At 48.3% G+C, this 13,921-nt stretch overlaps 2 protein-coding genes across 2 annotated transcripts in view; both read left to right on the top strand.

Annotated features, from left to right (window-relative positions):
- Positions 1–1,125: 1,125 nt before the first annotated feature.
- On the top strand, positions 1,126–11,586 carry LOC307233147 (bifunctional methylenetetrahydrofolate dehydrogenase/cyclohydrolase 2, mitochondrial-like; the record flags this gene model as incomplete). The annotated part of the gene is made up of 8 exons (XM_080004366.1): positions 1,126–1,271; positions 3,662–3,846; positions 4,094–4,216; positions 4,567–4,719; positions 6,524–6,631; positions 9,256–9,348; positions 10,583–10,708; positions 11,471–11,586. Exons 1-8 carry the CDS (start codon positions 1,129–1,131, stop codon positions 11,584–11,586), a joined length of 1,047 nt encoding a protein of 348 aa, XP_079860492.1. The 5' UTR covers positions 1,126–1,128.
- A 1,767-nt stretch (positions 11,587–13,353) lies between these two features.
- Positions 13,354–13,921, top strand: part of LOC307233352 (epigen-like) — a 2,282-nt gene continuing 1,714 nt past the window's right edge. Inside the window, exon 1 of the mRNA XM_080004682.1 lies at positions 13,354–13,474. Coding sequence (XP_079860808.1) covers positions 13,441–13,474 — 34 coding nt within the window. The 5' untranslated portion in view covers positions 13,354–13,440. The remainder of the gene's footprint in view (positions 13,475–13,921) is intronic.

Raw genomic sequence — 13,921 nt, 5'->3', positions numbered from 1 at the left:
GTGCGGTGCGGGGCTTGTTCACTGGCCGTGCACCTCTGCCGACCGACTGGGCCGCGGGGCCACTCCAGGCCCGTCTCCGAAACACGGATTCTGGGCCGACGTCAAACTTTTGAGACGGCTCCACTTGCAGTTTTCACTGAAGTGGCGGCGGCGGCACTTGCAGACAATGGGCCACACGAGTCTGAAAACAGGTACATCCCACTGTGGATGTACCTGCAGTATCTGTGACAACAAACAGCCTTAAAATGCTAAAGAAATGTAGAAGTAGGAAAATAACGACTTAGTTCGATAAAACATTTCTTTCCACATGAAGTACAGAACTGGCAGAGGTCAAACCATCAGGGGGGTCCGTGTTTCCTCGTGGGCCATTAGAGTTTGCCAGGCGTGGCAGGAAAATGTCACGAACTCCACTCAAAATGCAGAAACAACGGAAACCGGCCGTCGCGTTGCAAGAGGCTGTGCCGCTTCACGCCGATGAAGCCGTTCCAGAATATCAGCTCTGTTGTGTTCATCGCGGCAGGTTCCGCACCGAAAGAAAGAACCGCGGGTCGCGATGCTCGAGGATTGGCCTGCTTGCATGAAATTTGGCAACTGGCGAGCAAAGAGTCGTTTCGTATTCCGACCCTTTGCTCGTCAGAATGTAAGTCGGTCGCATTCAAGATGAAAGCCTGGAGGGTTTTCTGCCCTGGAATCTAGTTCGGTCCTCAGAAATGACTCTCAGTTCGGGAGGGGAAGTGACTCCGGACTTCCGAGTCGTTTCAAACGTGGTCACGTGCCTGCGCGCGCGCGCACACACGCACGCACACGCAGGGGGTGAGTGCGTCTCTACGGGATAATGACGTCTCGAGTGGTTAACGGGATGGCGGCGTGTGACGTGGGATTGTTGCAGGGTATGTCACCGTCATTCTGTTTCCTGGCATTTATTCCATTTTATGAATTGATATCTGTGATATAATTAAATTCTATATTATTTCATTTCTACCTTGATTCACCCCGCGCGAGACCGTGCGCCGTGTACTGTAGTACTTCAGTGGGCTGCACGTAATCGCCCTCCCCCCCCCCCCCCCCTTCACACGCGCACGCACGCACGCACACACCGTAATCTCCACGCCGCACGCGCACACGAACATGGCCGCCTCCGTCTCACCGCTACGCTCCTCCTTCAGGATTTGTAACGGCTTGGCGCTGCACCATCCCCGCTGCAGAGCCAAGCTGCGAACGCACAGGAAATGCGAGAGCCAGAGGAGACATGTGCACCAGTCGGTGGCAAGGTAACGCAGATCACATCATCACATCAGTTATTCCTCCGTGTGTGTGTGTGTGTGTGTGTGTGTGTGTGTGTGTGTGTGTGTGTGTGTGTGTGTGTGTGTGTGTGTGTGCGTGCGTGTGTTCTGGCGGGGGGAGGGTGCATCATGTCCTGCAGGTGGAGGAGCGCCGTCACGTGTCAGAAGGATGTGACAGAAGGTGCGGATTTGCAGAAAGGGATGGTGCAACGCAACCCTGCAGATTTAGCAAGGGGGGGGGGGGCGGACAGTCAGTCAGTCAGACAGTCAGTCAGTGATTTAGTTATTTAGTCAGTGAGTCAGTCAGTCAATTAGTCAGACAGTCAGTCAGGCAATTAGTCAGTGAGTCAGCCGGCCAGTCAGAGATTCAGTCATCACCCAGCCAGTCAGTCAGGCAATTAGTTAGTCAGTCAGTCAGTCAGCCAGCCAGTCAGTGAATTAGTCGGTCAGTCAGTCAATTATTCAGTCAGTAAGTCAATTAGTCTGTCAGTCAGTCAATCAGTCAGTCAGCCAGCCAGCCAGCCAGTCAGTGATTCAGTCATTTAGTCAGTGAGTAAGTAAATTAGTCACTCAGTCAATTAGTCAGCAAATTATTCAGTCTTTCAGCCGGTCACCCAGTCAGTGAATTTGTCAGTGAATTAGTCTGTCAGTCAGTCAGCCAGCAAGTCCGCCAGTCAGTCAGTCAGTCAATTATTCAGTCAGCCACTCAATTAGTCAGCCAGTCATCTAGTCTGTGAATTAGTCAATCAGTCAGCCAGTCTGCCCTCCAATTAGTCAGTCACCCAGTCAGTCAGCCAGTCAGTCAGTCACTCAGTCAGCTAGTCAGTCACTCAGTCAATTAGTCAGTCAGTCAGTCAGTCAGGTCAGTCAGCACCACGGTCAGTTTTCCCCACGATAAGCACTGACAGGACTGTCAGCAAAAGCTGTGTTGCATGAGCAGCTGCAGGTTGCATGAGCAGCAGGGCGACAGGGCGACAGGGCAACAGGACGACGGGGCTGCGGGGCTGCGGGGGCCGGTGGTCAAGGTGAACCATGGACGCCTGTTTCCCAATCACACTTAAAACCCAAACTCACTGATACATTGTCGTCTATGTCCTCTACTCATCTTCATAGTCTTTTTTTATGCATGATCTATCAGTTCTTCAAATACACTTGTGTTTATTAGGCTGTGTTTATTATGAGATGGAGCTTTTCTCTCCTTGGCCAGAATCTGTGCGCTCCTCAACTGTGCGGCCCATTGAGGTCTGTGCTATTTCTGTTTTGTGTCTTCAGAAAAGGGGATAAAATGATAAATCACTACTAGTGATTATTTGAGGCTCTTTTCTTGTACAGTGAGATTTCCACAAGAGTTAAACTTGTGCAAATTTAAGTCCAAGCCATCAGTTTGAGTAATATAACAGCGTAATATGTATCTATAAAAAAGCATTGAAATAGAACGGAACAAACCGTAGCTAATCACAGGATTCCCAGTCCTTTACTAATGTTTAAGCTGTGAACAGATTCGACACAGGTCACACATGTTGGTCTAATGGCAGGGATACACCAGACAACGTTCCAAAGGCAGGCATCACACTTGATGAATCTGGTTTTATTTTTTGGCACACTGGGACTGGCCCCGCCCCCTGAGCTCGTCACATCCCAGCCTCTCTACTGTGTCGCTTCACGACGTTTCGCCCCCTCCGTGCCAAATCTTGAAACCCTGGCAAACTACGCAGGAAAACTCTGTGAGAATCGCCTTCCACCGGCCTCACCCGGTTATACGTTTCCCCAGTTTTGGTTGTAGCTGCATTTCCCTTTCTTTCTGCTGGTCTCCACCATACTCCGCCTTTGTGGTCGCTCGCAGCTTTTCCCCCCCGGCGGGCATGGCAAAGAAGGTGACCCTGCCTTCTCCACAGCCATTGGGTAGAAGCCGGATTTTTGGAAAAATGCGTCTCCCCCGCAGTGGTTTGACTTTTGAAAACTAGAGCCGGTCCAGATGCGGGACCGGCATCTGGACCCAATCTGAAACGCGTCTCTAGCTTCACACCGTAGGAGCCGAGACTTAAACTCCAAAAACAACTCTGCTCTGCTCTCGAGAGTCCCAGACGAGTTTAGGCTGATCCCAAATCAAAATGTCTTGTCTCCAAGACCCTTAAAACGAGACATTTCCTCCTGATTCTCTTCCGATCTAGGGAATCAACTCCTCTGGGGACTCAGGATTCCTACCCAAAGTTTACTTTTGTGTATTCCAGGCCATAACGCACGCACGCACGCACGCACGCACGCACGCACACACACACACACACACACACACACACACACACACACACACACACACACACACACACACACACACACACACACACACAAAAACACACGTGTTTATCTCTCGTGTCCAGACATGCAGCTGTGGTGATTTCGGGGACGGAGTTGGCTCGCCAGCTGCACAGAGAGATCCAGCGCGACGTGGAGGAGCTGGTGGCGCAGGGGAACATGAGGCCGCACCTCGGGGTCATCCTGGTGGGAGATGACCCGGCCAGCCGCACCTACGTCAGGAACAAGACCCGGGCGGCCAGCGTTCTGGGTCAGATGTAACACAAGCACTGCTCGTTGCGAGACGCCGCACCGTGCGTACGAGCAAATTTGAATGTGCAAATAAAAATCTGCACGAGGGTTCTCTACGCTATTCTACCATAGGGTCACTAGACACACGCACACACACACACACACACACACACACGTCATACTGCATCTCAATTGTCGTGCTTTCTCTTGTGTATGGCCTGTTCTTTATGTGTGTGTGTGTGCGTGCGTGTGTTTCCCATGCGCAGGTATTTCCAGCGACACGGTGATACGACCCGGATCGGTCTCTCAGGAAGAGCTGCTGGAGCTCATAGACAAGATGAACCGTGACTGGAAGGTCAGCGGCCTCCTCGTGCAGCTCCCGCTCCCTGGTAAACACCTGCATGGCTGGAAAATCACCACCAGCAAGATGGCATATGTGTATCCATCAAATATGGACTTTTAACTAAAGCGTGGGTCGGGTGGAGGACGGGCGAAGGTTTTTCAAATAATGACTAATGACCAAGACAGCCAAAGCAATCAGAGGAATAAACACACTCATGGGAGTAATTCAGAGTCTGGGATGATGGGCGGGGTTCATTGACGCAGTTTAGAACTGAGGTGACTTTGAGGTGAAATTGACCAATTCCGTCAGGGGAGGTGACATTAGTTAATAAATCAGCTTCTCACAATTCCTTAACATGGCGCTGAACTTTGATCTTATTATGTTTTTGGTCTCTAGGGCACATCAATGAGCGGGCGGTGTGTAACGCCATCGCTCCGGAGAAGGACGTGGACGGCTTTCATATTGTCAATATTGGCAAATTGTGTCTGGACCAGAGGTCCATGGTGCCTGCCACCCCCGCTGCTGTCTGGGAGATCATCAAAAGGGCAGGTAAACCCACACACCCACATAAAACAATGTTTTTACACCAAATAATTCTTGTATCAGTGAATAGTCTGCTCCTATTTTATGTCCTGCCATACATGGCCACGAGATGGCAATATACCATTACGTTCTAAACCCGGGTTCCAAATCTGCCTCCTACTTTACAGAGTCGAGCACTGCACCCTGTGAGCATACAGATAATAAAAGCTGAGTCAAAAGCCACGCCACACCAAACAATTCACGGTTTCACACAGTCCCTCAATCTGTCACTATCCTCTCTGCTCATAATGAATGTAGTAATTAGAATAAATATCCTGGGCGAGACTTTGTGGTGCCAGACTTTGCTGCAGGATGTTGTATGAAATTCCAGCATGCTTCACTTTGATCATATACCGATTAATTACTACTGTGTGTGTGTGTGTGTGTGTGTGTGTGTGTGTGTGTGTGTGTGTGTGTGTGTGTGTGTGTGTGTGCGTGTGTGTGTGCATGTGTGTGTGTGTGTGTGAGTGTGTGTCTGAAAAGTGAAATAAATGGATTGTACTCTATTGGCCAATAGCTAAGGTTTAGGACGAAAGTAAATCTGGTGTGTGTGTGTGTGTGTGTTTGTGTGCGTGCGTGTGTCCGTGTTAGATATGTGTTATACCAATACAGATACTGGTATTGGATTTTAACCGGATATTAGGCTTAAATGGGGTATCCATATTGAAAAATGTACACAATATAATAATAATAATAATAATAATAATAATAATAATAATAATAATAATAATTAATAATAAAAATAATGGAATAGCAATGCTCATATTGAAGGGGATTTAAATTAAAAGTGAAATCAATGGATTGGTACTCTGTATTGGCCAATAGCTAAGGTTTAGGACCAAAGTAAATCTGGTATCTGTGTGTGTGTGTGTGTGTGTGTGTGTGTGTGTGTGTGTGTGTGTGTGTGTGTGTGTGTGTGTGTGTGTGTGTGTGTGTGTGTGTGTGTGTGTGTGTTATATATGTGTATACGTGTTATACCAATACAGATACTGGTATTGGATTTTAACCGGATATTAGGCTGAAATTGGGTATCCATATTGAAAAATGTACACAATATAATAATAATAATCATAATGCAATAGCAATGCTCACATTTAAAGGGATTTAAATTAAAAGTGAAATAAATGGATTGGTACTCTGTATTGGCCAATAGCTAAGGCATAAGACTAAAATAAATCTGGTATCAGTGTGTGGGGGTGTGTGTGTGTGCGTGTGTGTGTGTGTGTGTGTGGGGGGGGGGGGGGGGGGGGAGTATTCCTTTTTATAGATCTGTAAAGCATTAGTGTCCTTTAACCCAAAGACCCTGGTCACGCCAGCATACTGTATACTGTAAGTCAGCATATTTATCACCAAATTCAATTCATCTCAATGCAATCATCGCAATCAGTGGATCCACAGAATAACGCAATGCCGTCCTGCAGCGTTCAACTGAATTTGCGGCATTGACAAGTAGTCAAAAGCGATTAGGCCAAATTGACCTCTGAAGGCATCTGTTGTGTCACAACCTCCGTCTCACGAAATTCGTTTCGCCAGAATAAATTGCCACACAAAAGCCGACCCGGGAGTGACGTGATGAAACAAATCCCGTGAACCGCTGCCAGGTACCCGCTTCGCCGACTCCTGGCGTGACCAGGGGCCGCTGAGTGACTGCATCCCGGTTATGAAACGCCGAGGTTGATTCCGAGGCCAATCTTTACGCTTTTCTGTGTTGCAACCAACCGGGATCAGCGAGCGAATGTCCTCATTCTGAAGAACTGTTTTGTCCGTACAGGTATAGAGACGGTAGGAAAGAATGTCCTCGTGGCGGGGCGCTCCAAAAACGTGGGAATGCCCATCGCCATGTTGCTGCACACCGACCGCAACCATGAACGTCCCGGTGGTAAGTGTGTGTGTGTGTGTGTGTGTGTGTGTGTGTGTGTGTGTGTGTGTGTGTGTGTGTGTGTGTGTGTGTGTGTGTGTGTGTGTGTGTGTGTGTGTGTGTGTGTTAATGTGTGGGTGCCAGGATGCACGGGCCCCCCCTGCAATTACAAGTTGGAAATTCCTGTGAATCCCCGTTGCGTCATGTGGATTTTTCTCTGGAATTTAACCTTTGAAGAGCGTTAATCAGGACGGGGACGTGATTCTGACGCCGCACCTCATTGTCAAACAGTAGGATGTGACGCACGCCTTTTAGGGGCAGGCCTGGCACAGGAAAAAAAAAAAATAGAGTTTATGAGTCCGCCCAAATATCCGGGATGTTCTAATATGGGTGCAGGAAGAAGAGCAGGAAAGGGCTTTGGAGAAGCACGTCAAGGAATCGGGGCGGATTGTGGTGTCACCGGCGTCGGGTCAGGCGGCCGCCGCCAGGGACATGTAGTCGGCAATTCATTGTCATAGAAATAATTGGGGATTAATAATTGCATTGTCTCATGCGAAACCATCCGGTCTGCTCCAATGCACAAATATATGGTGTCGTTCGGTCCTACATATATGCAGGGTCACGGCAAATGTCACGACACCCGGTGATTACGCACAATAAGCTCTAAAAATACAAAAAATACTAAAGTGTGCATAATCGACACGAGGCGCTCGCACAGGCGGCCGCAAGGGGCGACTTCGGGTTCTATATTGAATTGTCCGTGTTGGATAGTAACTGGGGCGAAGACAACATTCGTGTCCGTTGAGCCGTACAAAAAGCGGGTGGAGGAGAGGGAAAGGAGAATGAGAGACACGAGAGAGAGTGAGGACGTGAATGGAAAACAGCGACCTTCAACGCCGGGGACTTCAGGAATCAGGAATCCAATCACGTCAAAATAACAAGTGATTAAGTTAAAAACCAGTTGAAGCGGTTGCATAATTTTCCCGCCAGTCGTCCCAGAAGTCGGTAACGTCATAATTAAACACCGGTTTAACCCCTTTTTGCGCGGTGTCATCCGAGCCCCGGTTGGTAACGACCGGATGGCGTGAGACGGATGGCGTGAAACCGCGCAACCCTGCACGATGTGAGTAGACGGAATTGGCCGAGGATTATCTGATACCCGGTCCAAGAGAAAAAAGAAACAAAAAAAAAGCAAATTCCACGGCAGGCGTGCACAGGCTCGGAGTCACAGGCAAACTTGCAAATCGGCCGGTTGCCGCGGGGGAGGGATGCGGAGGGCGCCAAGTTGGGTCCAACCCGGTTTTTAAGGGTGAACCTTGACGCGCGGAAGTACCATCGTTATATTGTTGCCGTGTTATGTTACAACGTTGCTCTTAATCCTCGGCCCGGTTTCGCCCTCGTCGCGCCACCAGACGAGTCGCAGCGTGTCGCCGCGCTGCGACTCGGCCTTTTTAAGTGGCCATAAGCAGCCCGGGGGATGGGGCCCCGAGGATGGAAAAAACACAAAATGTGTTCTACAATGAAATCCGCTACCGGCGAAGCGGATCAAGTAGAACATCCGGAGGACTCCACCCACTCTCTCTCCCTCCCTCCCTCTCTCTCTCTCTCTCTCTCTCTCTCTCTCTCCCTCTTCAGACGCATCCCTTTAGGAATGTGAGCTGCGGCACGATCTGCCGCGACTTGCCCCTCGCTCTCTCCCGACTCTGTTTCTTCTCCCTCCTCCCTCCTTCCTCCTTCCTCCCCCTCCGTCCTCCTCCCGCCGCGGTCACTGCTAAGTCGTGTCTTTTCAGCCACTCGCACGCGTCCCGGCGGCCGGTGGGGAAACCTCGGGCGCGGCGGTGCATTCAGACACGCGGAGGTGTCGTACCGGAGCCAGCAACGGTGTAGATCGGTGTTTCTCAAATGAGGGTGCTCCGAAAATTCAAAAAAATGTGTAAAAATATATTGGTTATATATTATGTTTAAGAAACACATACGACAGGCATACAGTACGTAATTTATGTTAATTTTCTTTTTTTTTTCCCCCAAAGGGGGTACTCAGCTGAAAAAAGATCTCAGAGGGGATACACTACTAAAAATACGTTTGAGAATCACTGGTGTACATCATAATATTAATAACCATTGGCAGTCCAATAGTGTAGTGGAGATAAATACTTGTGAGGTAACGATAAGTTTTCCGTACTGGTGCCCACAGTGTCGCAGTGCATTGCACTGTTGCCTCACAGCAAGAAGTTCCTGGGTTCGATTCCCGCCTGGAGCGCTGTTGGCACCGTGCTCTGGAGGGTATCTTCTGATTAGGGGCCTTTCTGTGTGGAGTTTCCATGTTCTCCCCATGCTCGCATGGGGTTTCCTCCATATGAGGTCGTCACAACCCCCACCAAAAACCAGCACAAGAAACATCGTCTGAACAGCGATGGACATTGAAGTTGGTCCCCGGGCGCTGTACTGTTAGCTGCCCACCGCTCCTGGCCCGCCCCCCAGAGGAAGGACAAGCTTTGATGGGATAAATGCGGAAAAGACATTTCACGGCCGCCATCTGCATGCGCGTGTGTGTCGGCTGTAGCTGCACGTAATGCATGTGTTGTGGTGTTTGTGCGACAATAAAGACGAGCTCAGCTTGTCCTGTTTTAAATTCTCCTCCGCAGGTGACGCCACCGTCACCATCACCCACCGCTGCACGCCCAGAGAGAAGCTGAAGGAGCTGACCTGCCTGGCCGACATCATCATCGCAGCTGCGGGTGAGGCAGGGGAAAACTTTATTCGTACGGCGCGTTTCAAAGACAAAGAAACCAAAAACACGTGCGACAGCAAACCAATACGTTCTGAGAAGGCGTGGCCGGTCGGCGTGACACGACACAAGCGGCGCAGAGGGTTCCGTCCGAAATCCCAGAGAGAACGGGAAGGAAACCAAACATATGGCTAACTCAGCTTTGAACCCTTTGGGAGACCAGTCCCAGAGGGACCCGAGGTGCGTTTACGGCGGGCGTTCAGAAAGCAGCTCGGAGAGAAAATCCATCTTAAGATCGAAGAACTAATGAAAATAGCAAGTGTGTTCAGGTTGCCAGCAAGAGCCGGGGGTGAACAACGGTGATTTTAAGGAGCTTATACGACCGTTGCATAATGCTTAAACCAGCGTCAAAGCATCTTTCCACTATATTGTGGAGTGTATTTCAGCGAAATGGGGGAGCTTTACTAAATGAGCAGTAGAACAGATCATCTGAGTCCTCCAAGGCGGAGGTATACCTCCAGTTGGTGTATCTATTATCCGCTTAATTTACACAGAAGAATCGATCTACAAGAGCTGCGATGACGGACGGCTTGCATGGCCTCCGTGAGGCAAAATGAAAACGAAAATGGCATTAACAGGACACTGCACGACGATGAAAAGGGGGCCTTGTCTGCCTGCGTGTCACTCACCGCCCAAACGTTGCGTCACGAGCGTCATCTTTGGGCGAGCAGCGGCGGAATCCCGGTCCTTCCGGTTCCATCCCGGGTTTTCTACGCCGGCTTTCGCCTCGCCCGTTGAAGCGTCACGTGCTCTGGTTGAGTGTTTTTTAAGGATTAAGGTAAGTGGTCGTGGAGCGTGTAATTGCAGTGGGCAGACGGTCGGAGAGAGAGAGGGTGTAGTTTGGGTTAGGGTGTCACCGAGTCACGCCGGTGTCTGCGCCGTGGTCCAAAGTGCAAATAAATGCGGAGCTTGAACCTTTTTGTCCAGACTTGTTTCCATTGTGGCGACGTTGTTATTATTGTATTTAACCTCTAAACGAGATGGCTCCGGCGCCCGATTTGAGAGTTTTACGATCACAATTCATGTTTTCTCAATAAGGTTTTATCGGGTTTTTCGGGGGGGGGTGGGTGTAGCATTCCAGTCTCCATCTCCCGTCCGAGCTTGTGATTTGGAGGATGGTATGTGCGGGTTTATTTCTAGGAAATTCCTGATTCCTGTCACTTTTTAAAAAAATATTTCCGCAGGCGTCCCCGGGCTGATCACGGCGGACATGGTCAAGGAGGGCGCGGCGGTCATCGATGTGGGCATTAATCGTGTCCGGGACCCGAAAACCGGCAAGCTGCGGCTCGTCGGGGATGTGAACTTTGAGGGTAAATGAGGATTTTAAGTAAATAATGTTCCACTGGTACTATTACTCCAGTAGGGGCCTGTAGGGAACATTGAGAAATGTTCACTTTACTGTACAATAGGGATATTGGTTTATTAAGCACATGATGGACTAAAAACATATACTTTTTACATTTTTTGGTGAAATAATGGGTGTTCCAACATATAAATCATTTGGATGTGGTGTTTATTTTAGCCCCAATCAACAGGCGTCATTTATTTGGCGCTAAGTCAGGGTTCGTGCTCAACCCTGTTTGCATGGGGCAGGTGCTGACTGGCGCACTGTAAAAAAAACAAAAAACAAAAGATCAATCCTAACTTGAAGTGCATCACATGGGGAAGATTTTCCACAGTGCACCAGTTATCACCATACACGGATTTCAAATGTACTTTGTACATTGTGTGATTCAAATTTAAATTTTCAAACTCGAAATTTGAAAGTGCAAATTTTTTTTGTGTCATTTGAAAGAAAGATCAAGGTCACTACACTTTAATTTTCTTTGTAAAATAAAGACTGAAAACGTAAAGGTGTAAAGAGAAGGCATTCGATTGAGTTTGGCGCGAAATTTGTGGTGCAGCCATCTTTTAGAATGGTAAGTCACTTAAATCTGACCGTATGAGCGGTTCATACTTGCTGTTTTTAATCAAATAATTACAATCCATCAAGAGCTTGTTTTTGCTCTCCTGTAAAATTCGCGCTCGGTTTGATCCCGATGCAAAAGGCCTTTTCCATTTGGACCCCGCAGGTGTGAAGGAGAAGGCCGGGTTCATCACCCCGGTCCCTGGCGGCGTCGGACCCATGACTGTCGCCATGCTGATGAAGAACACTGTGACTGCTGCTAGAAATGCACTGATGCATTGACACACACACACACACACACACACACACACACACACACACACACACACACACACACACACACACACACACACACACACACACACACACACACACACACACACACACACACGCACGCATGGTCAAGCACGCACGCACACACGCACACACACACGCACGCATGCACGCAACATTCACATTTATTTACAGACGCCCAAGAGCTCACAACTCCATACCTCCTGGGAAACTTGTTTGATACGTGCTTTCTTTATATTGACAGGTTTCTTTTTTTTTTTTCTTCTTCTTCTTTCTTCTTTTTTACTTTATTTAATTTGTTTATTTATTTTTAAGCTCACGTTTTGAGATGTTAGATTAATATTTTTTCTACTGAGCAGTTATTGTTCACGTTTGAATTTTCCAGATTGACTGGAAAGGAACTGATAAGACGAAAATAAAATAAAAAATGCAACGAGGTGAATGCCTTTTCCTCACTGACTCCCTGTTGCGTTTGATGGATTGTGTATTTCTTCCTGCAGTCAACATGTTGGTGTAATATGGTGACGTTGGAGAATTGTGGGTATTCTGCGATTTATTATTATTATTATTTTTTAATTATTTTTAGTCATTTGTTATTTGCACAAATAGCCTTGCATTGGCAAATCATCCATATGTGTTAGTTCAATTGTTGGCACATTTGTGCTTGAAATTTATAAAGTGTGTGTGTGTGTGTGTGTGTGTGTGTGTGTGTGTGTGTGTGTGTGTGTGTGTGTGTTTGTTTGTGTGTGTGTGTGTGTGTATGTGACCCCGGCCTTGTGCCCTCATTAACATCACAATAGGCTTAATCTTTCTGGGATCCTGAATGGAAGTCAGTGCTTTTGCTGGCCTGTAAAGGGTTAAATGGTTAGCAGCGGTAGTGGGAGATATGGGGGCCGTAAGGCAAGGTCAGTCACAGCAGCATCCGAAATATTGAGACCCTCTGTGACGACGGGATGCAAGGCGTCTCCCCTCCGGCGGAGGCTGGGTCCCGTCACATGCTGAGACCGCCAACAAGCGTCCAAAATGGCAGCAGGGTTTTCGGTTATATTTATATGAATATTAAAGCCACCAGATATTAGTAAGGAGTCAAAGCCAGTGGAAATATGAGACAGGAGTTCAGCAAATCATTAAAGAAGTTATGTACAGTATGTATATGTTTTCATATAACGTCAAGTCCACTTTAGTGCGCCGTTGAAACACTGTGTTTAATTGAAGATGCCGCCGCCCCCTCATGTCAGGCCTCGATACATCCATCCTGTGCCAGGATTTGAACGTAGCGGCACGGTTGATCCATTGATCCAGAGATGAATGGCGCTGAGTAAACATCGCTTTTACCTATGGCACCCATTCCAAACCACCGAAACAGATCACTGTGAATGAAACCCCATCGGAAAGCTTTCATTTTCCCGCGATCCTGTTTTTCTTCTTTTTTTTTCCCCTCCTTGTTCCCTTAAAACCGAATCCCGACTCAACCGCAAAGAGGGTTAACACGCGTCATTTAAATCTGGGAATCTGCCAATCATCGGCGTGTCGGTTCAGCCAGGGCTCCAAATTCCGAGCCCGCGGGGTTCAAACCCCCGCGGGCACCTTCCCCCGTGGGAGCAAGGTGCAGGATGTGATGCGTGGTGTCGTTGGAGGGAAGGAAATGCTTTTCATTTTTCTGGGTTAATTGTAGAATAATGATTGGCTGTCGGCATCTCCACAAAGTCAGGAATGGCTTTATAAGAGGCTGGTTTCAACCTGCGCTACAGCACACACAAACACACACATACACACACCTCCCAAAGTTCTGACATCTACATACACACACACACACACACACACACACACACACTACTGAAGATGCTGACGCAAAGACAGGGGATGCACACGAACGGTAAGTTTGGATGTTGTTGCTGTGAACGTGTTTTTTCCCCGTGTCATTTAAAATGACTTAAATGATTAAAAATGGAGTCTTGACATTGGGATGATTACACATTCGAAACATTGCGCGAACCTCGTACCGTTGCGAATTGCCGCTGTTCTGCAAACGTATCCTTGTCCGTACACGATCTTCCAAAAGGAGTCGACTGGTTTTGGAGTTTCACGTGGATTGTTTTGATTGTACCGAAAAACTTTTCAGCGAGAGAGAGAAAAAAAAATAATCACCCAAACCTGCATTCCGAAATATTTTAAGCGGCTCCGAAACGGTTCGTCGGTGCCGGGTTCAGGATGTTTCAACATAGCAGGGGCTGTGGCTTCAGGTGGAGACACGTCCTTGACACCGGAGAGGGGAAATCTAGGATCTTGAGACGAACGAAAGATGGAGATGAACGTTTGCACA

This window comes from Zeus faber, assembly GCF_960531495.2.
Source record: "Zeus faber genome assembly, chromosome: 7".
NCBI classification, from domain to species: domain Eukaryota; kingdom Metazoa; phylum Chordata; class Actinopteri; order Zeiformes; family Zeidae; genus Zeus; species Zeus faber.
This window is presented reverse-complemented; position numbering and strand designations above follow the sequence as displayed.